General features: G+C 38.5%; 1 protein-coding gene across 2 annotated transcripts in view; it reads right to left on the bottom strand.

Moving 5' to 3' along the window:
- Window positions 1–23068, bottom strand: part of oxct1a (3-oxoacid CoA transferase 1a) — a 46540-nt gene extending 23472 nt beyond the window's left edge. Inside the window, exons 1-12 of one of the 2 annotated variants that reach the window (XM_088427290.1) lie at window positions 22836–23068; window positions 21923–22031; window positions 20264–20354; window positions 18827–18962; window positions 18518–18667; window positions 17957–18063; window positions 15644–15704; window positions 3035–3142; window positions 2815–2926; window positions 2249–2343; window positions 1701–1749; window positions 1456–1528 (exon numbers count right to left, since the gene is read on the bottom strand). In XM_088427290.1, the coding sequence (XP_088283416.1) occupies window positions 1456–1528; window positions 1701–1749; window positions 2249–2343; window positions 2815–2926; window positions 3035–3142; window positions 15644–15704; window positions 17957–18063; window positions 18518–18667; window positions 18827–18962; window positions 20264–20354; window positions 21923–22031; window positions 22836–22931 (1187 nt within the window). In that variant the 5' untranslated portion in view covers window positions 22932–23068. The remainder of the gene's footprint in view (window positions 1–1455; window positions 1529–1700; window positions 1750–2248; window positions 2344–2814; window positions 2927–3034; window positions 3143–15643; window positions 15705–17956; window positions 18064–18517; window positions 18668–18826; window positions 18963–20263; window positions 20355–21922; window positions 22032–22835) is intronic. The other variant, XM_088427280.1, reaches the window with a different exon arrangement.
- Between the last annotated feature and the right edge of the window lie 380 nt (window positions 23069–23448).

Raw genomic sequence — 23448 nt, 5'->3', positions numbered from 1 at the left:
CACAGTACAGTAGAAATCCTCCATGAAATAATGTTTGCAGCCAGACATTTTTCACAAGGGACCTTTCACTATCGTAAATCTATGTCCCAGATGTAAACATAAAAAACGTGTTGTGCAATCTACAATCTGACTGAAGTTAAGAACAAAACCATTGATTAAAAAAAAAAAAAAAAAAGTTGAATTTATGTTTTCATTTTACATACATTTCTTGAATAATTCACTTTGCCTGATCCAGCTTTCATCTATTACTTTTATCCTGTCTTCAAGTGTTAAGCTTGGTTTAAGCGTGATGCGTCCGCGACCTTCACAGAGCTCCACATGTCAAAATTACATTATTTCGGCAGCTACACCCCTCCGCACCGGCCAGATTTTCGCAAAGCATACCTTCTGGAATTTCGTGACGAGCGTAAAACATGGACAAACTATTTGCAAACACCTTTATTATTCGTCTGAAAAAAACTACTATGACTAGGGGTCTGTGTAAGAAACACTTGGAAAAATGTATATTATTTCAATATATTAAGATTCTCTACCTGTTATGTTGTTTGGATGCTAGGAGAATATCATGTGACTGCAGGAAAAGCCCAACGGAGTATAAAGTGCTCGCAAAATGCGTCAAGCATAGACCAAACTAGACTTTTGCTGCTGACTTGTTTTTGTTGGTGAATTTCAGTGCAAGGCAAATGCAGAAAAAAAAAACCATTTCATATTATGCAACAGGGGGATTTTTTTGTTGTATGAGGATGAACGCGGAAGACTTCAATGGAATTTTTTTTTTCACACTGGGAATATTTTTTTGCATTTGCAAGTTTCGTTGTAGAGGAGTTTTACAATACTTAATTTAGCAGGGCACAGTGAACATGTGGTTAGCACATATGTCTAGCCTTCCTGTGAGGAGTTTGCATGTTCACCCCGTGCCCGTCTGGGTTCTCTCTGGGTACTTCAATTTCCTCTCACTGCGACTGGCTGAAAACCAGTTCAGAATGTCCACAACCTGCTGGCCAGAGACAGCTGAGGTAGGCTCCAGCATGACCACGCCCCTCTTGGGGACAAGCGGTTAAGAAAATAGTCACCATTTTTATTTCATAATCTTATTCAAACATCAATACATCTTGTGCAAATGGCGAGTGACCAAACGACTGAGATTCAATGTTTGGTCTTTGCATGTGTGACTGGAAAGTGCAATTGATATGAATACAGATGGGCAATTATCAGCCAGCTGACAAATAGGCTCATGGGAATATCGGCCAGGCTATTGTGTAGTTGCATTTGTTGGTTGATTGTTGGTAAATACCCTGGTTTGTGTTTGAATCTCACTTTAGTGTTAAATGGGCTCTCATTCAAACCCATACTTTAATACTAGTTTGTTTTTTGTTTTGTTTTTTCAAAAATAACTGAGAAGTTCCCATGTGCCATGTTCCCAAGTATCAGATTTCAGAACTTTCTGAGCGTTACCCTCGGATCATGGCAAATGACTCATCGCTGGAGAAATAGGCAGCTCCGGGAAGCACTGTGACAGTCTCCTTTCCTACAGAACATTAAAACAACTCTCAAATCAAGTTGGGTATTTAACCGAATGAATGTTGAATAATGCAAAAAAAAATAATCAACTAAATTAATGTGTTCATGTTATGCCGCTTGTGTTCATGCTTCATTTTTAAGGCTCCAATTCAGCATGGACACATATTGATTGGCCTCACCTGCATTAATCAGATCCGCATCTACTTCAGCATCAGTGGGGTATGGGCCCTGCAAAAATTAAAAATAAGATGAACTGAGATTTCTCACAGCGAGTCAGAATGGTTGGAAACAATTGCATTTCTGACATATTTTGAGGAAGAGGGAATAGTGCATCACTTAGCACACATAAATGAGACATTTCGACAATAAGGCATTGCCATGGACGCCTACCCCTGTCAAACAGTGATTGTGGAGACTCATTCCATCTCAGCAGCAGGATTTTTTTCCTCTGGAATCAAGGCCGCCAATAAAAACAAAAAGTTTGTCTAGCCACCACGTGTTGCATAACAAATTGAACATGTTTTAATCAGGGCGGCATGGCTGGTGATAGAGTGGTCGTCTCTCTTAAAGCACGTTGAGTACCCAAGGTAGAAAAGCACTATAGAAGTGAAAGTCCATTGACCATTTAATTGAGGACCCCAATTAGGAACAACCCCTGGTAGCGAGTGTTCCCACCATGCACAGAGCAGTAAAAAACAAAATACAGTACTAAAAATCAAACACTTACCAGTCCTAAAATTCCATTTTCGCTTTGCAGATGCACAGTGATGTCTGGCTTAATGAAATTGCTGGCCAACATTGGAATGCCAATACCAAGGTTAGCTGGTCAACATTTTAAGGATAAGACTTTTCTAATCTTGCCATTAAAATGTGGGTTAGGCGTTCGCTTCCAGTAGTTATATGAAAAACAATATCACATGTGGACCATCTCTGTTCCTGAAAATTATTTGCGATGGGATTTAACCATTTCACAAAAAAACAAGAGAATATGGAGTACTACTATGCAATGCATACATTAAGTGGGCAAAGCTATGCAAATGTCATGGAACCCACAAGATGAAAGGGGAAGCAAAGAGAGTTGGTCTTTCAGTTACAACTCTTCTTAAAGAATGAGGTGCATAAGTGCGACCCTGATCAGTTGTGCAACGTGTAATTGATTTAATATGAAAGTGGAAAGAGGATGGGGACTTGTGTGTGGCTTCCAATGGCTTCCTTTGATTGAGGTGGAGTAACAAAAACAATGATGTGCTGTGAAATCCGCGACAACTTGTCATCTCTCAGGAAAAAAGATACCGTACATCCCATCTTCAAACTCCAAAGCTGCACGACGAATGATCCTTTCCCGAACAATATCGGAATCCTTCTTTTGTTTGGGCTTTTCCTCTTGTTTCCTTATCGTGCGTTTCTGGAAACAGTCAATGTTTAATTAATCAATGTACTTATTATACAGGTTACATATTTTTTGTTGTATTCTTATTAATCAGAGGTGCTTAGTTTTTTTGTTTTTTTTTACCTCAATCCTCTTTTCATAGCTGCCTCCCTGGACAACTCTTTGGACATAGATGCTTGGGATGTGGATGTCTTCCGCCGCAAAAGTATCAACATCCACCACCTCCTCTACCTACAAGGGAAGCAGGGACATTGTCAAAACAAAAACATTCATGATAATTGAAAGCATTCCAAAATATATGATGTGGCATCATACATTCTGGAACTATGTATGATGTGGGCCACTATTGTTCATAGTGTTAAAAGGTCAAGTTTTCAATAACCGCTCATACTGTCTACCACTAGTGATGAGTGTCTTTGTTTTTCTGTTTTTTTGCTTAACCTAACAAAGAGGACGTTTAAACAAGGCAGGAAGACTGGCTGCTGAATGAGTTGACTCAAGAAGCAGCCTTTGAAAATAATTACATGACAATCTTTTTTTTTTTTATGAACACCACCTTCTTGGCATGCATGGGAGGAGCGCATTTTACATGGATCTTACACGATGGCTCCCAAAAAAGCAAACGCAACTGCTCTTTTTGTTTTTCAGTCAAGAGTGCATATTTATGCCACTACCTTACCATAGTGAAGGGGTTTGCGTGTCCCAACGATCCCATGGTAAACAGCTCCTAGGTGAGCGACCAGACTAAGCATGGCTCACATAGCCCTTATGAGTAAAAACTTTGGACACAAGTTTCCCTTGCCCGGATGCAGGTCACCGGGGCCCCACTCTGGAGGCAGGTCTGTAGGTAGGTCTGTACCTAACCTGAGCAACTACGTAATTTTCAGTCAATAGCATGTGACATACCGTAACCCTTTATGAACACCAGGTATTGGTCTGCATCAAAAGATTTTTCTTGTTCATAGCCATGTTTTTTTATGCAAGCAGCCATGTTGTTCATGCAAAGGTTAAACTAGGCAACCAACAAGACCCAGCAAAGACACACGGATTAGAGGTGAGGTGGGTCAACGCGATACAAGCAACAATGCACCTGCTCCTTTATGCTTTGATATACACACTTTTCTCTTTTGATAACAATGTCCAAAAAACAAGTCTCCAAAAGTAAACCAGCTAGGTGGGGTGCATCTTGGTGTTGACATTTTTATTTTTTTCAGGATTTAAATGTTGTGTTGACATTCACAGCAGGCAATGTGTTCAACTTGTTTTTTGGTTTTGAAGTCAATATGCATTGAGGGTCACCACAGGTAGCTTTTTTTTTGGGAAAGCAGGATTTCTATCAAAGTGCATTGTGTGCACAAGGGGAAAAATGGCTTAGTAAACACACTCCTAGCAAACGGTAGCAAAGAATCAAAAAGGAGCAAACAGGGACTTGACATCATAATTCTTCCCACCCACCACCACAATATACAGTGCTTGCCTATGTAACGCAGTGTGCAGTAACCTACTTATTCCATTTACATGGCAGCAGTCGTTAGAGCAAATTGAATTTAATCGCTTCTTATCTCCACTTCCTCCCTCAGCACTCAACACTGACTGAGAGGAGTCAGTGGCTAAGAGCGGATCTTGGTGTTGTCATGGATACGCCGACTTTGGTCAGCAATGAGGAAGCCGCCGCTCAGGACTATCAAGTCTTTTCCCCTTCTCTTTTGATCGGATATGGTAACACCGATGCTCTGTCATGAAAACCTGGCCGTGCAAGACAAGACTAGAAGTGTGGAGAACCAATAGCACAGTCCCACACATCCACCCACGTCTCGAGGATGCATTTGAGCCTTCTTTTGTGAGACTGCTGATTTGCATAGACGCCTTCAAGTATGACTGAGCTTACCACTTGATTGTCTAAAATAGGAGAGGGACAATTTAGTCCCAAAAAAAAATTGTTACTTTCCTTCTATTGTATTCAATTAGGTTAGTGTTTCTTTTTTACACTTATGCAAACAGGACACTTCCTGGGCTCCATTTTCAATTAGCCAAACAAAGTTGAGGCCTTGTCTACATGTAACCAGCTTATTTAAACCCGCGTAGTCTCCCACGCGTCGTTATTTTTTGTTTATTTAAAGAAATTCCATCCATTTGAATCCAATACAGTGCGATTTCATTCACTTACAAGTATGTGAAGTCGCTAGGTGCCAGTGGTGTGGCCAAATTCTGCCCAATCAGAAAGAACTTCCGCCTCTGATGTGTCCGATCAGAAAGAACTTCCGTCTCTGATATCACGCACACTTCTTGTTTAAGCTGGATACATGCAACCACGAAACCGGAGGCTTGGGCAAATCTCCACTTTGGCCAGAGGTTTTGAAAGTTTTGGTTTTGATGAAAAAAAAGCCCATTCACCTATTATAGGGCACGCAAATAGGGCAAAACGTCAGCGAGGATCTCACCTGGTCCCACAACACTTAACATATCATCAAAAAGTCCCTACAGTGACAGTACGTTCTGAGGAGACTGAAGAAATGTGGCATGCCAGCAAAGATTCTCAACAACTTCTACAGATGTACAATCCAAAGTGTCCTCTCCACCTCCATCACAGTCTGGTACGGCAACTGTACAGCACAAGACAGGAAGGCTCTCCAGAGTGTGATCAAGACCTCACAGGGCATCTGTGGAGCAGCCTTCCCACACACAACCTCTTCAGGGACAATGCTCACCCACAAAACAACCTGATTGCACTTCTGCCATCAGGCATTCACTATAGGAGCCTGTGGCCCTGAACTGCCAGGCTGGCAAACAGCTTCTATCCACAGGCTATCTGGATTCTGAAAAAAATCCCTCACGTATTAATCTGCCTCATCACCAGTCACTTTACCACATTCACACATGCATCTTACAAATCCTGTACAAATCAGGAAAGCTGCAAAATACATATTTTGCACTGCAGTATATTTTGCACTCCATCTACTCTATAATATGCACAGAATGTAAGTCCATTTATTAGTGGATCATTATTAGAATGTTATCAGAATGTAAGTCTATTCATTTACTACTGGTTCGTTATTACTGCCCTTATTGCTCTATTATTGTTTTTTTTTGTTTGTTTGTTTTATTGCCTACCTTATTATTTGCTTGATTATGGAATGTAGTCTGCTCAGGAAAGTGAACAGAATAACAATTTCATTGTGTAGTCCTACTATGCACATGACAATAAAACTTGATTCTTGACATTTACTGCCAGTTTGCAAGAACCCCGGCTACGTGTGGACAAGGCTGAAATCTCAACACAAAACAAAGCTTATCCCATTTAAATAAGAGTGTATATGGAAACAAAACAAGGCAAAACAAAACGTTTCATCTACATATACAATTCATCCTAGCTTGAATGGTGCGCTCAGATGTCATTCAGACGGCAACCTTAAAACACAAATGGGAGGAAAAAATTGATGATAAACACGCAGACGCACCACATAGACACAAAAAGAAAAAAGGCAAATGAGCAGGTGTGTGGAAAAAGAAAAAACAAAGCACACAACGCATTGATATTCTTGTATGTGTTGTTTTTCACATGAATAAGAGAAGAACAAGGTGAGCCAGCAGGGATGCTGGGGTAATTAAAAGTGTAACCTTCAGTGACACTTTTTTTAGAGTTTGTGTGTGTTCTTAGTCCTTATTTGGACTTTTTTTTTTTTTTGGACTGGGGGCCAGGCAGGTGTGCACATAGGCTAAAACCATAGCACTGCGTGCCATAATTTGCCTTTGGATGTTTCGTGTACGTACATTACTATGATGTTTAAATAGGAACCGACACAAATTATTTGAGTTCTATGACAGCTTTTAGAATTTGTTAGTGTGCATTGGTGAAAAAAAATTGTTTACATTTTGCATCTGGAGTACAGTAGAGTGGTAACCTTTTTTGTGGTAAGGTTTTACTTTTGAAAAATTTAGTTAGCAATAGTTTCACCCACAGCTTACTCTCCAGTTGGTTAGCACATCTGCTTTTCAAGATTGGGGGTTCACATTTCACCCGTCCCAGCTGTGTGCATGCTCTTTTTACTTGTACGGAATATATAAAGAAATCTGAGGATGGTCAGCATTTCAGAACATATTGCATTTTAAAATTGTTATTGTAAATCGGGGCATTGTTGACAACATTTGAGGGATAACAGACCTGTAGAAGTTCACAAGGTGAGTTCCTTGGTGAAGATATTAAATAATTAGATGTATTCCATTTTTTATAGATTACTGTACCAGATAATTGGTAGACAAAGCTTTAATGCAGGAAGAGAGGTTTGGTTGTACTATCCAATGGCAAAATCTGTGCTTAACCCAAAAAATTATGATTGTCTCGTATCCAGAAAAAGTGTCATCATGGTATTTAAAGCTGCCAATAAATATTTTTGACTGCACAAATTGGCAGAAAAAAAAGTATGGCAGTTGACTGGATAATTTGAGGATGTGCATTTAAGTATATCGTAAAGAAAACAAATTATGTTTTCCCACAAATGAGGATGAAATAATAAGACTTTCTCAGTGAGGTCAGAAGTTGTGCTTTAACTTCACTCGAGTGCATCAGACAAGAGTGTTCCAAATTGACATCCACGCCATGATGCTGACACTCCTTCTTGTGACATGTACATAACACTAAAAAAAGGTGTCACGCTTACTTACTCGTAGCTATTTAAGAGTCACACTGTTGTTGTCTTTCGACTTCTACAGTGGATTATTTACCATAAGTTCAATATACATTAATTAATAGGGTTTTTTTTTTAATTATGTATGACACTGGATGGATTTATGGCCAGCCTTACTGAGATGCAACAAGTAGGGGGTAGGCAAAGAGATGGTGTGGCTCAGGGCGACAAGCAGATGAGGGGGACTGCGACACCACACTCTCATTATCCCTGTATATTTATAGACCCTCTATCTTCTCCCTGTATACGTGTCTACGTGTGGGCAATTGGCCACGGCTTTGCTGTCACTTTTAGGGGGGCCTGGCACCAACACTCTCCCCCTGCGCGGAACTCTGAATACACAGGCAATCTGTTTGCTCTCACTGGATGGTTTTCGGTATCCAAAGAAATGGGAGGAAATATTACTAATTCTACATGCTTCTAAGCAGACACACTGCTAATTACAGGCAATGATGAAATGTATACACTTGAATAGGGTAAAACACAATTCATTAAACAATTTCACTTAACCACAAATTTGTTCTGAATTTTAAACTGATTTTTCCAACAGGTGATTAAAACATTAAAAAAAATGGACGTTGAGTGTTTTGTTACATTTTGCAATTTTAACTATCAAACAAGTGTAGCTGTGATTTAACAAGTCATTCACTAGTACTCTACATTCCACTAACAGAAGCCAACTGTTTGCTAGCTAGTTCACGACTAACTGACTACTAGAGTTAGAAATTGAAACCAAAATCTAGACTTCTTAAAGGGGTATTCAAGCCCAAAACATTTTTCACTTTTAAAGTGTAGAAACAGGTGTCTTAATGCTGTCTATATTTCCAGGTCATTTTTACATTTTAGTCCATTATTGTTGAAAGCTTGTAGCAAAAAACATACATGTGGTTCCATCTTCATGTTAAACACTGGAATAAAAACAATTTCACATTTTTTTGTCATCTCACTGGACATGGATGGACAAGTGACATCACTTGGTGAACCTGACATAGCGCTTCTGCCTCCAACACGTCTCCTTGGAGCAGGCGTGTCCAAACCTGGTCCTCGAGGGCCACCTATCCTGCATGTTTTTGATGTTTCCGTCAAATGGTCAGGTTAATTGGCAGGCTTCAGCTGAGCTTGCTGATGAGCTGATCATTTGAATCAGGTGTGGTAGGAGGACAGAAACATCCAAAACATGCCGCATAGGGTTTGAACATGCCTGCCTTAGAGAGTTGGATTTGGAATATCTCTTGTAATCGCTGCTGTCAATCTCAGTCAGCCAAGCCCAATGGTTCTCCAGGAAACGCCCCCTTTGAGTGCAATTTTCAAATATTCGTGAGAGGTGGAGCAAGAGTCTGGTAGGGGGTTGAATGCCTCTACCTCACAATCTTCAGCAATGTGGCTACTGGCAATCAACTCAACATTGCACCATCTCTGGTTTGCATGGAACTAAAATATTCAGTAGTTAGCATGCCCTTGTTATTTTAAATATGATTCAGCTTATCCAAGTTTATCATCCATTTTCTATAGCCTTTTATCCTCACTAGGGTCACTGGCACGTTAGTGCCTGTATCAAGTGCCTTCGGACAGTAGCCGAGGAATCGCAGCCAATTGCAGAGTTGCACTTTCATAGCATATTGTGGTAGAATATTTGTCGACGAACCACAAGGTAGTGTGCTCAATCCTTGAAAGTGGTGACCATGTTTAAATGTGCTTTAGCAAGACAGTACGTCCGGGGGGAAAAAAAAGCCAACTAAGATCGGTAAGTTGACTTTCAAAATAGGTCAACCATAACCATTTACCTTGAAGCTATGCCGGAACCATCTTTGCATACCTTTCTACACTGACCTTTCTTGCATACATATACAGTTTGGCAATGGCTGCAAAAGGAAAACAAACTCCCCAAAAACATTTACATTTAAAAAGTGACAGGAAGTTTCGGATGGAATTTTTTAAAAGGTTCCTGCAACAAATAACATGGGTTTAAGGTGTGAACTAACTACTTTACTGGAATACTTTGACTGGACATTTTTCAATGTAATTGGACCATTATTGGTGGCTATTGGCATTTTGGAAACTTAAGATGTTGGGAAATTGAGTTGCATTAAAATAATTAGCATTATCCAAAAATCCAAAATTTCTGCTTTTTTAACAGTCTATATAGTATCATATACGGGCTATTGATTGGACAGGGAGGTCACATAAATCCCTTGGCTTGTTCAAATTAGCAACTGTACAGCATTAAGTTGTCTTACTATATTGATGGAAGTTTATGCCACAGGAGACCGGCGGGCTTCTTACTATAAAAGTATACCATGAGTCATTTCACACATTTAAACTGCACTGTCCACTACTTAATGTTTCCATATTATAGTCAATGGAAGCAAGCAACTCTGCAAACAAATGGGCAAAATGGGCGACGGACCGACAGGCATCTGGTGAAATGGCTATCTTAATGGCTACAATGATGGACGAAACACACCCATTGCGACATTCTTATTCCGCCATTTGTTTACCATTCCTGTCACTCGTCGGTCCATCAGCAAAACAGGTGACCGTCGTGACGGACTGCCCACTTCTGCATTTCAAGTGATATTTATGTTCCAAGTTTGCTTTAGTTCCAGGTAATAGATCACAATGGAACTTTGAACTAATAAGCAAAATGACGCGCAAATATACTATCTCAAATATTTAGCTTGTTAATGTTAAGAAAAAAAATATTGAACCACTGGTTTTTTTTTCATTTAAAAGCTAAGGTTATATGAATAGGAGAAGCAGGAATCCACTGGACCATGTCACTCGAACTTAAAACAACACAACCGGGTAAGAATTAGCATAACTAACACAGAATTTGTTACATTGCATGTTACACATTTTAATCACAAAAAGGCTCATTCACAAATCTTTTTAGGTGCTACTCTCCTGTAATTATTAACCAGGGAAACAGCCTTGTTGATGTACAATCAAGTCATTGATGCTCCATATTAGAGATTTAACATATCGTAAAATCTTGCGCATTTTGAAAATGTCAAAATGTTCTAAAATGGCTGGCATTAAATGAGTGTTAAATAAGAACCGAGCCTGTTATCACGGTCTATTTTTTAACTCTCTCTTACAAAGGAATTCATTAGAATGTAAATGCTGACCTAATACTTGCAGCTAAGAGTATTTGAGAGCATCAATTCAAAAACACAAAACAACTCGTGTTTGAGACAAAGCATGCATGCATACATACAGTATAGAGGAGTCACATATTGAATGACTGCTGGTCAATTGTGAGCACGTGCCATGATAAATAAAAATTTAAAATTGAATTTGTTTGCCATGACAGATGTGTGTGCAAAAGCAAAATAAATAAATAAAAGACCTGCTTTGGTGCAGTCTCTGATGTCGTGTCCTACCAAGCACCAGGGCCTTTCAGTGTACCTGTGATAAGGGAATAACTGGACCAGCTGGATAGCATGGAACATTCAACAATTGAATGGCAGTCTTTGGTTGCCAAGCAACCATAGAAAGAGCTGGTTGGAATTTGGTGATTTTCAAACTGCTTTTTTTCAAAAATGCTTTCTTGCCTTTTTCATCATTTCATTGTGGCGCTTTCTTTACTTTGTCTTTTCATTTTATTGAGTCTATTATTACTTAAAAAAAACATTAATGTATTTATTCTGTAAATGGTTTGGACAACTAAACACAAATGTCTTCTATTGTTAACAGTTAAGTCTGGTTAAACATTAATCAACTATTGCAAAAATATGGCAGCTTTGAAAAAAAAAAAGTTGACAGTGACACCCAGGTAGTGCAGAGTTTTATAAGTCAGCTATGCATGACATGCATAAAGAATGACAGCAGAAAATGCAAAATTTTTTGCTATTCATTTCTTTAGCAGCATCAACTTATGCTACGGGGCCATAGATTCAAGATTCAAGAGTTTTAGTGTCAATACAGACTGGCAATTCATGGCTAGGCATGCACTGAATGCTAAAGCTACATTTATTATCAGCCAAATGGTAATTGCCTCACTATCTGACAGGTGATTGTTCAAGGCTATTGCCAAACAAGATTATAACTTCATTCTTAATATCAACAATTAGTTGGATGGACACAGATCATGTTCATATCTTAATGGCATATTATATGTCACTGAAAGGGCAGGGATCAGACAAAAGCAATGTGATTAAGACTGCTGCAACACAACTACTGCAGTACACATATTTACTTAAATCTTAAATTATTGAACCTTATGCAGTAACTAATGCTGTTAACCTTTCTTGTTTTCATTTCTTGGCTGTACGTTGTCAGAATCCCAGTGAATTACATGTTTACTGCAGTAGTTAGACGTCCAAGGAGAGCACGTGGCAAGTGCATTTATAGTTAACTCATCTGTCTGGCATGCAGGAACCTTCAGTGCTTCTCTTTGCAGTATAATTTTTTGAACCCCCCAATCTGGGCTGTTCAGTCCCTGTAATACCGATGTCAGAGTTTGGTCTGCATTACAGGCAGTAAATCGTACTTGTTTCCAGTGAGGGTTGGACACCCCTAAGGCTGCCCTGTGGTGCTGTTGCCTTGTTCAGGTCATGACCTCCAACTCTTACTGGAGCGAATAACGGATGGATGGATGGATGGATGGATGGATGGATGGATGGATGGATGGATGGACGGACAGACATTTGTAATCATCGCCCCCGTCACTCCATCAGCAAATCGTCGGTCCATTTCTCACTCCCATCATCAACACCCCAACTCCCTCCCAAAAAAAACCCCATCATCCTACAGAAAATAAATAAACCTGAGAGAAAAAAGATAACAGTTCTCTCCACAGCTTGGCCTTTTACAAAAAGCAAAAGCTAAACTTTACACTCTTCATTTCAATCATCTAAATTAAGTAAATGAGCTTTATTACTGCATTACCGGTAATCACACCTCAATGCCCCATGCGTTCCCTTGGAACTAGACAGCAATAAGCAATCATGTCCAATAGGGAGAATATACGTCAAACAGCAAGTACCGTATGTTCAATGTGGGTCATTGGGACTAGACTGCAATTAGTAATCACATCCACTAGGAAGCATTATTGCACTTCAAATAGATTTTGCAGACCTCTGCAGTCCCTCCAACTAACTATCTACTTTCTTAACTGCTTGGAAAACACATTTTTAATGACAGTTACATAAAACAAAATTCACATTTTACCACATGCCATATGTCACATACACTACAAGTAAAAAGCAAGGTTGTTCTGATCTTAATTTACTAGGTAATGCCTTTTGGAGGGGAGGGGAATTTATTGGCTAAGAGTCAATCAAAGCGAGATTGTCATTGAAATAAAGTGAACTGAAAACTTGTCATGAAGTGCCCATTGGTTACATGAATGGATGCTTGAAAGTGGTTTATTCATTGAGATTATATTTAAAAAGCAAAATAACAAAATAATCTCTTAATACTTAATACAGATTTTAACAGTATATTATTTTTAGAATGCACAGTTCATGAAACCACAATTCTAAAATGCATAGCAAACAAGGATGTTCCAGCAAATGCTCCAGTATACAACTATTCCTTGGTGTACGTATATACGCCTGCTGCCAATTTAGACAGTTTACATTTCTATACTCCTACATATATAGCAAGTTAAACATTTATTTGAAATCTGAACAACATCTAATGTTCCATTGGCCATCGTTTTTAAAATGTTTACGTCATTCAACGATCCATCGGAAAATGATCTTTCAGTACCAAAAAAAGAGTCCACTTCTGCAAATTGTGCATTACATGCAGGGTATAATAAGTATTTTGATTAATTTCCCCTATTAGACGCTCTAAAACCAAGATGTAACACTTCCTAAAGAATTGCTACAAATTGCAAACACTGCCCAAGCACATTTTTTATATTGATTACAGTTCTCAGTCAGACCTTGTAAAAAGCAGTGTGGCAGATGCATCCTGGATGGAGGATTTAAATCTCGCCCACAAGATGTCACATACTTCTCTTTAGTGTTTCCTTAGTTTGACTGCTTTTTTTTTTTTCCTGGAGGTGGCTTATCAGCATTAAACTCTATGACAGCACCACTTCCAGTATACTTTAATCATGAAAAGCAAAAAAAGAACTGGGGATGTTCAATACAACTTTTTTTTAGATTGATATGAGCAAGTACCCAACTATTAAAACCCTGGAGAACCCACGGGGTCGGTTGCTAAGGGTATTTTGTTAGAAGAAAAGAGTTCTTGGGTTCTCCAGGGTTTAAGTTGATAGTGATACATATGATCCATAAAATTAAAAGAAAAACAATGACAGATAATTTTAAAGACAGACTTATAGATCCAACTAAAGGAAAGATTACATGATATTTATGACACTTTTCTATTTGCTGCCTCTCTCTTTCTCACTGAGAGACGCATTGTCATTCATGTCACTAGCATCGCCATCACAACTTGAACAGACATTAACACATTTGCTGGCACCATTGCTAATGTCCTCTTATTATATCAGGATGGAAGAACAACACTGAGCTGTTGCTTTGTGGCAAGCGACTGCCCGAATACCACTTACACTCATCCTCGGCTGCCATCAAGGTCAAAGAATTACGTGATGCTGCCATCTTAACTAATTAGAACCAATATGATTTAGTACTATGGGCTTATCAACAGATGTTTGGTGTCTTGAAAAAAAATGAAGTTGCATTGAAATTTCTAATCACCACCGAAAGAAGCGAAGACATATTTGTCAGTACTGTATTAACGAAAGCCATTGATTCGTTGCTTCAAATAGACACAAACACACACACACACACACGCGACTCGACGGGTGGCTAAAGTATATGGGAGGTGTGAAGCTGAAAATGCATATAGAGGACACAGAAATAGAGGTTCGTGTTCACATTTCTGAACTGTCAAATGGCAGATAAGTGGATAACCTGATGCAGAGATTGAAACAAGTTTGTGACATGGAGCTGAGTGACCGGACACTATAAATGAGCCAAGGCGGCAGGTCACTGGAGACAAATATTTCTAGGATATCTGAGTCATGTAACTACACAAAAAGAAAGGACCGTTTGTTCTCTATAGGTGGCTAGACATGACTGCTGTGCATGCCAATGATGTTTTAAGTGTTGCTTGACTCTGGATCTCACAAGAGGATATACGAAGGGATTTTTAACTGTAATTCTCCTGGGAGTCTGCGCTTAACAGTGATCTTGCTATATACAAAGCCACCAGTATGATTGCGGTTTGAGTGCACCAGAAAAATAAGTGCAATGATACATGATTCTGCAGGTCTATGTGCTCTTTGTAGATCCCATCTGCGATCCTATTTGACTGTCTATTTACATGTTTTCAAAATTATGAAACATTACATACAATTTTAGTTGAGCTGAACTGACAGCATTACTTTTACATTTTCCTCTGATAATATAGTCTGTGCACCTCCAATGCACCACATTACATACATATTTAATGATCCACATTTTCAATATATTATTGATTTATTTTGTTGTGTTGTGCAGACATGTGTGTATACATAATCAATTATATTCTTTGGAAGTCAGGCTCCCATAGGCAAGGTACAAATGATCTCTGCATTAGCTGCACTCATATTGCCATTTACATTACATATCAGACTTTTATCCACATTTGTAAGTGGACGGTTTCAGATATGACGATCCAATATGCATGAAAAACAGCCAGCAAATAATCCCACTAAATAGCCAAACAGTCAATATTTTACATTGCTGTTTCAAATTTTGTAAAATATAATATTGGATGAGGAATTTGTTTGCATATCATGTCATGTATCTCTGGCAATGTATCATGTGTATGACATCGGCATCAGTTATGGAGACTAATGCTCCAAATAGAGCCAACACATAGTACCTTAAATGAGCAACTAGAAATCTATAGTTCATTAAAGGGTTTAAAAAAAAAAAAAAAGTAAAACCCTCGTGAGGATAAGCGGCTCTAGAAAATGGATGGATGGATGGATGGATAAAACAGCTGGGGGATTTTAAAAAGGTGGGCCACTGCAAATTTTATAAGTCTATTTAAACGTGACATGCAATAAAATGTTACCTACCTCAACTATTGTGATTTTGGCTGCCTTGCACATGGGCTGGTTGAAGTTTCTAGCGGTTTTCCTAAAAATAGGCAGAAAGGCAAGTAAAATGCAAAAAAATGTGTTTAAACTGTGATGCACAAATTACAGTAATGCGTTGTCATATAGTTTACTGCTAGACATTGCACTCTTGTGGTTAAAAGCGGTACCACAGCATTGCTACAACGATGCTGCGAGTCCCAGGTAGTTATTTGCAACCGGATGGAATAGATGGAGCGCTTTAGGTTGTACATAGGAGCACTGTAAGGTTGTATATAACAATCACTTGGTACAGACGTAGTTGTTGCGATCTAATTGCTGATTCTGAATGTAGCCGTGCTGCAATTTGACTATAAAAGTAGTTTGATTGAAAGTCGAAATCATTACCCCACCTTATCTTTGCTGCCTAGATGGTTCAGCATGTCAGCCTTGATTATAGATCACAGCTATTGCAGACCTAAATTGTACTGATTCAATTCAGCCGCAGAAGCTGCTCTGGTGAAGGTCTCAATAAACTCAGTTTGTAGGGAAATAAAAAAAAAAATACTAAAAGCACTCAAAGAACACAGACCTGCATTCGACTAAAAATATGTGAAAAAAAATGAGTGGATAACTACTTGAATTTGAAAAGGTCATATAAGGTTAAGTCAACAGGTCGGGTACGTAAACATCTAAAGTTGCAATATTTCCCATGTTATATTAATAATTCAATAAGTTTTGAAAAACGGACCACAGCTTCTGGAGAAATTGAGTTTGTGTTTAGAAAATGGTCTGTTGGCAAAGGTTTTGGGTGATAGCTCCAATAGCTTATTACAAGAACATGTCTCAAAAGGAAATGATTTCCTAGGTCCGAAGGGATAACTGGCTTGTAAATACAATGGCTTGATTTGCAACATTTGATTCATTTGGTGACCAAGGTCGTGACTCAGTTTACTCACACATGAAATAAATGTTCCCCTTTTGAAACCACCTTGAAATGCAATCAATGCCAATAGCCCCCCAAAATGCCACCCTAGTCTTTCCAAAGAAAAACAGCATGGTAAAGAATACTACCGTATTTGTCAGTGTACAAGTCGACCTCTGGCAGAAGTTGACCGCCCCCCTCCCTTTTTTTCTTCTTCAATCTGGGTGAATTTCACAAAAATGCGTGTTTAAGTCTCCTGAGACTTTAGTGGTTCCACATATCATGGATGTCCAATTAAAACACACGGTGTTATTAAAATGATAAAATTATGGTATTTTTAGATGCATTTCTTTGTCGTATATTGACTACAGTAATATACGGTTGCGGGGTTTTTTTTTTTTTTTTTTTAGGAGGAGGGCGGAAACGAGATAAGTGTGAGGCAATGTACGCGCACACGTATACAAATGCTGAAAGTAATGTTGGAACAAGAAAATTATTTGAAGTTTCAATGCTTTGACACAACTGAATATGAATTCATCATCACTATTGGACACACCTAAACACTCCTGCCATTTAAATCCCGGATGTCCTCTCCTTCCTGTTCGTTATTTGCACAAACATCACAAGTTTCTCTTCCATGGGTAGTCATCTTGGGACACATCTAATTTGTTTGAAATAGAGGTCTCCAGAAATGCTTTACCAAGTGACAACCATGGCAAGATCAGAGCGTGGATCGGTTGCTCTTCACGGTGTTTCTCATCCCACCAGCTGAAATTCACAAATGCCATGCCACTGCTCTCGCATTTTTGTCTTGAACGGACAAAGTAAAGCTGTCTTTTCCTTTTCATAATGGGCAAAGACCGCCAGAAAGACCGCCTCGTTGTTGACAAGAAATAGGCAATAAGGCAGCGCTTGAGTGCAAAAAGAGGGGGAAAAAAAAAAACTTTGACTTGTACACGGAGAAATACGGTGATAAAACACGATAACAGACTCTTGACAATTAAACTAAAATGGGTAATTCACACTGCGAGAAGGCAAAAGTCACAACAACTCTTGTCATTGTATGTGTGCGTGGAAGGTTGGCCTTTGCTTACATGTGCGACAACATCTAGGCCTTTTGGCCTATTGAAACTCCTCGCAGGTATTTTCATCTACCGTAGTTTATGTGCTTAACTATTCTAGTTGAATAAAAAAAGTAAGCCTTGGTGATTCGGGTCCGCCTTTTTTTGGAGGTAGCTTCTAGTTCAAGTCAAGCTACAACTTTTACAATTTACCAAATGACGGATAGTTACTTGAAATTTTGGAATAGGCTGGACCACTAGTAGGGTGTTGACATACACTAATGTATTCTGTTGTGTTTGTATTTGTTTTTGCTCTGTGGCTGTGGGTACCTGAACACAACATTTCCAGCCCTGTCAGCTTTCCATGCCTTGATCAGGGCAAAGTCTCCTGTGATGGCGCGCTCCATGACGTAGTGTCTGCCGTTAAACTCCTGCACCTGTAAGGAAACAGACACAGCTGAACATGCGCGATCATCCATCCAATCAGCTACTTATCTTATGCCGATGCCTGTCTTCGGGCACTAGGCACGGGGACACCCTGAACTGATCTTTTTTTTTTTTTGCAAAGCCCCATGAAAAAGGAAACAGTTTGCACCCCATATGACTATAAATAAGATCATTATCTATAACAATTGTGTAGCTAGTATACCTAAAATTGTATACTTTTCAACATCAACAAACAAAAAGCAATATAAATAAAAAATTTCAACAAATGTTCACAAGGTTTATTTGGGTTACAGGCACCCCTGGTGTATAGCAACTTGGATTTTTTTGTGCTGTGATTTTCAGCAGTTCTCATCACCAAAACATCTCAAAAATGATCTGTTTGGAACAATTCTCCCACGTGAACAATAATTCCACAAGACATCAAACAAGTGGGGAAAAAAATACCTCTCTTTTTTCACTAGCGATAGCAATACTGCCATCCTTGTTGTACTTTATAGGAGAGCCTCCCTGCTGAATCAGTGTGCCATAGCCAGTGGCGGTGAAAAAGGCAGGAATCCCTGCCCCCCCGGCTCGGATTCTCTCCGCTAAGGTGCCCTGTGGTGTAAATGTGGCAAAGTAAAAAGGTATACAGTATTAACTTCTTACCAGAAAACTATACTAACGATAGCTAAGCGCAATAACACTAGTAGCGACAGTCGACCAAAATCTCATGTTTGTCAAGACATTAAATAAAAGTGTATTTTCCAGACTAACCTGTGGAGTGAGTTCCACCTCCAACTCCCCAGATAAATACTGCCGTTCAAACTCTGCATTCTCCCCAACGTACGAAGAGATCATCCTTTTGATCTGCTTGGTCTGAAGAAGCAGGCCGAGTCCAAAGTTATCCACTCTGGGGGGAAGATATTGCACTTACATATTACATTGTAAGTAACTAACTATTTCCATTCACAATAACATGGGGACATTGTGAGAGACTCAGTGGATATCATACATACAGTATTTGTTTCATTTCAGAGATTTTAGAGATAGTGGGGCACTTCTGTTGGGGGATAGACACACCTCATATTGTGTTTTCCACAAAATGGTCTCACTGCATACAGTGTGCCTGCATTCATGCAAATAATATCCCTTTATTGTGAACGGTGTATTTGTTCAGGTATCCAGTTTGCCTATGAATAAACAGTGACTTTGTCAACATAACCTATTAATAAAAATATAAATGTACAAAAAGCAGACAGGGCATTTCATAGGAAGGAGAGAACGTTTAGGATTTAAGATGACAAAAGTATGATAAAATGATGCCACCTACTGGTTTAAAATTTGATGCGCCAGCTAGTCACATGGTGAATGGCTTGCGTTTAAAGATGACTTGCACACTTGTGATAAGGCAAGTCAGTTGACACTTTGAATAGTGGTTAAAAAACAAAAAAAAAAGCCCAAAGCCTTCTTGCTTCTCACGTATGTAATGTGTGACAAAAAATCTACAGTGAATCTTAAAAAAATAAATAAAAATAGGGCTAGAGCCTAAACTATGATGGTTTATCTCCATGTATTTGAATATTATGGAACACAATTCATTTTGGTAGTTCAATTCAAAATGTGAAACTCATATTGTATGCTGTAGATTCATCAGTCACTAAATACAAAGAGAAATATTAAATGCATTTGATTTCTTGTTTATATGTTTACTGTATAAATATTTTATTGTTTTATATTTACAGTTATAGAACACAGTGGATGTGATTATTTAGATTCAGTATAGTTCATACCAATGGCTGTGAAAACATCTTGATAATCTACTTTTGTTATAACAAGAAATCTAGAGTCATAGCAGAATGGAATTAAAGAAGCTATTTAGCTAATTAGATATAAAAGGTATTTAGATATAAAAGTACCACTTATGAATTGTGTAAAATACAGTTTATTTCCGATTCATGCTGATTCAGTACCGGTGCTCAGGGTTTCGCCATGTGTCGAAATCTCATTCTCAAACATTTCCTCTAATAGCCACGTCATCATGCGTCATGCACAATAATGAAGGCATTTAATTGCAGCAGCTGACTGGCCACAAACTAGTTGACCTTGTGGACCTTTATGTCTACATTCACAACAGGTTGATTCATTTTGAAAAAGCTTTCAAATATTGACAGGAAGCTTGCCACATGCGTGTGAATGTTCAGTATCACCAACCCTGCATTGTTGCTCACTGCAGTCAGACCTTTCACTCCAGTCTTCAGTAAACTGTTGATGAGATTCTCCGGAATGCCACATAATCCAAAGCCTGTGTTTGAGGAAAAACACATACATGTAGATATGTAGTCGTGTGACTCCAAGGTCAACTTCCAGCACTTCTTATGATAGATCTAATAAGCTTGCCTCATCTGAACTACAGCATAAACGGAGTATTCGGTGGACTACAACATATTGTTCAAAGCTTGAACATTGATTGGACATTAAGCACCTAAAACCTGAACACATGTCCAAGCTCCTAACCATCAGAAATGAACACTGTAGACTGTTCCTGCATGGCATACACACACTCACACACACAAACACAAACACTTAAAAGATTATTGTTGACTTTGACTTGACTTGTATTGGTTATGGGCTGCACAAATGTACTTTCGATGCACACTAAATAGTTAAACATATTCTTCATTTTCCCCCGCTCTTATCTTCCAAATAATTTAACTGCATCATGCTGCTTGCTCTTTAAATAGTCAGTCATCCTCGAGTGCAGGCGAGAACAATGGAAATGTTTTATAGTCCTCAGCTGACTTTACTATAAATACAAGCTGTGGAATGTCTGTGCTTGTTGTGCAGACATTATTCAAAGGCAGAACAAAACTAAATCAACAAAATGACACATAATAGATGTTCGCTGTAATACTGCCATTGAGGATAGAAATTCAGATCAGCATAAAATCACTAGTCTGTCAGTAGTTAAGATCGCTGTCGGTCTTTGCTTGCAAAACAAGGTGTATCAGAAGTCTGAATTGCATGTTGCTGACCTTCTATTTTCTCATCCATAAAACTTGATGGATGAAAGTAGGGCTGCACAATTAATTAAATTTTAATTGTGATCATGATATTGACTGCCACAAGCTGATCCTCTGCGATATTAACATTTAAAAAGCCGGCTACACTATATGTCAAATCAAGCACTTTGTCATCCTACCACCAGGGAGCAATGTTTCGCACATGTTTGCGTAACAAAAGCCTCTGCTGTTCTCACCCTAATTTAATATTTACCAGTTTAAAATGGCACTGGAGTTTTCACCTGAATCCTATCCTAATATATACAATTGGCAAATTAGCAAAAAACTGGAGAGGGCAATAAATAGACATGTTAGACCAAACATGATAAATAATCATGATTAATAATAGTGATTTCAATATTGACCAAAACAATTGTGATTATTATTTTGGCTATAATCGTCCAGCCCTTGATGAAAGTAGAATTTCTGAGTTATATGTGTGAAACACTTTAAAGGGAATAAAATCCAGAAAGTGAGAATCCCATAACTATATTAACAAGCAAGGGCTTCATTTAGCTTTTGTTTACAATGATATATAGAAGGATAAAGCTTCTCTTAAAACAAATTGGAAATTAATTTGAAAAGCAAAGGTCAAAAAAAAAATGAAGCTAATGTCCCTGTCAGTCACATTCACCCATAATGTTTGGTTATAATTATAAAGTTAATGGTTATAGTTAATAAACAAAACAATCATGTTTTTGGTGTTGTGCAAGGAAACCTGAATACCAGAGGAAACCCCACAAAAGCTCAGGGATAACATGCTCTCTGTTGAGTTAAGAAAAAGACCATTTAGAGTTCATATAACATTTACCTCCAACCAGTACGGTCGCCCCATCTGGGATGTCTTTGACTGCCTCTGTAGGATTGGAGTAGAACTTTGAACTTCTCTGGCTGGTGGTCGAAAAGTAGCAGCTACATGTCTGTAAACACCAAAACAGGTCAGGTTTAAACAAATACAAAGTAAAACTTTACATAAGTGTGTATTTTGCAGGACAAAAATGCATATGTTAAGTTTTGAGAAGGGTCAATTTATATTGTAAAAAAATGAACATAGCCTGTTATGGTGGTGAAAACTAAGTATGGTTGTTTAGTGTAAAGAGCTATTTGCACAATGGAGTGAGTGGAAAATAAGCAAAGCAGCGAACAAATTCTGATAAATATTTAGCTTGAAAAGAGTCCTAACAAAACAAACCCACCATTCTCGTACTTTATTCGTCATTCTTTATAGAGAATGCATTGAATACTGTAAACAGAACGAATAAGGAAAGATGCAACACAAACCGCAATACATATTTGACATTAAACATGGCTGTTTTTTTTAACGAGATTCACCTAATTGATTGTTTGTTTAGTTAGGACTAAAATGTTCTGTTTATCAGATGACACAAGTATTTATAAATAGCATTCAAACGTGGCATTGGCAACAATTGTGAAAAGCATTTATGGGAGTTGATTTGTGAAATATGGAAAATTATGCAAGGACTACTGAGTTGTGACCTCCAATACCAAAATCTTTACAACATTGTTCTGCTGTTGTTGGTCGTTATATTGCAGCAAATACACTGCAGAGTGACTAAACGCAGGATAAGGTTAGTCAGCTCGTATCAAAAGATTTAGTAAAAGCAAAAGGAGACCAATAAAGTGGGAGATTTTGTTTGTTATGACCTTCTCAACGCAGTTCAAATCACACTGTGAAGCAAAATGCAAGACAGACAAATACCAACCTTGCTCAGTGGGCGCTTATCAAAGTTTAACGTTGTTCTGCATGGACCAATGAGGTATTTAAAAGTGTCCGCTCGACACAAGGCTTTGAATGCCATGTCAAGACACAAGTATCGGACGGCAGTGGAGAGAAGCGAAGGTGTAGAAACAAGACTCCAGTTGTTAGCATTCGGCTAATAGCGCACGCTCAGTTAAAAGTCAATGCTGCAGACATGCTGGCTAGTCCACAACTTGATGCATTCGCGGTAATCGTATTTAACAGTGTTCTGTATGTAATCTTGGAACTGCGTCGTTTGATTATTTGTGGTGTACTGTATATAAAATCAACGAGTATAAAATCAGTATAAAGTATTCCTGGTATGATATATGAAGTGTAGAGGTATAACATAATAATAGAGGGCCTTTACGTGGCATTTCCTCCAAGGCCAGATGAGGCAGCTATATTTTTATAGCACTTTCTACACAGAGCAACTCAAAGGGCTTCACGCCAAGAAAAACTCAACCCCTAAATCCTAAATGCAATCACTAACACAACAGTTAACAACGTGCAGAGGTAAAGCAGAGAAAACCAAAGTGGCTGAAAAATTGTCTAAAAGAGCGTACATTGACCTCTCA

This window comes from Hippichthys cyanospilos, chromosome 1 (genome assembly GCF_059441005.1).
Source record: "Hippichthys cyanospilos isolate Australia breed blue-spotted pipefish chromosome 1, RoL_Hcya_1.0, whole genome shotgun sequence".
Lineage (NCBI taxonomy): Eukaryota > Metazoa > Chordata > Actinopteri > Syngnathiformes > Syngnathidae > Hippichthys > Hippichthys cyanospilos.
Note: the sequence above shows the minus strand (reverse complement) of the source record. Positions and strands in the feature narration are given on the sequence as shown.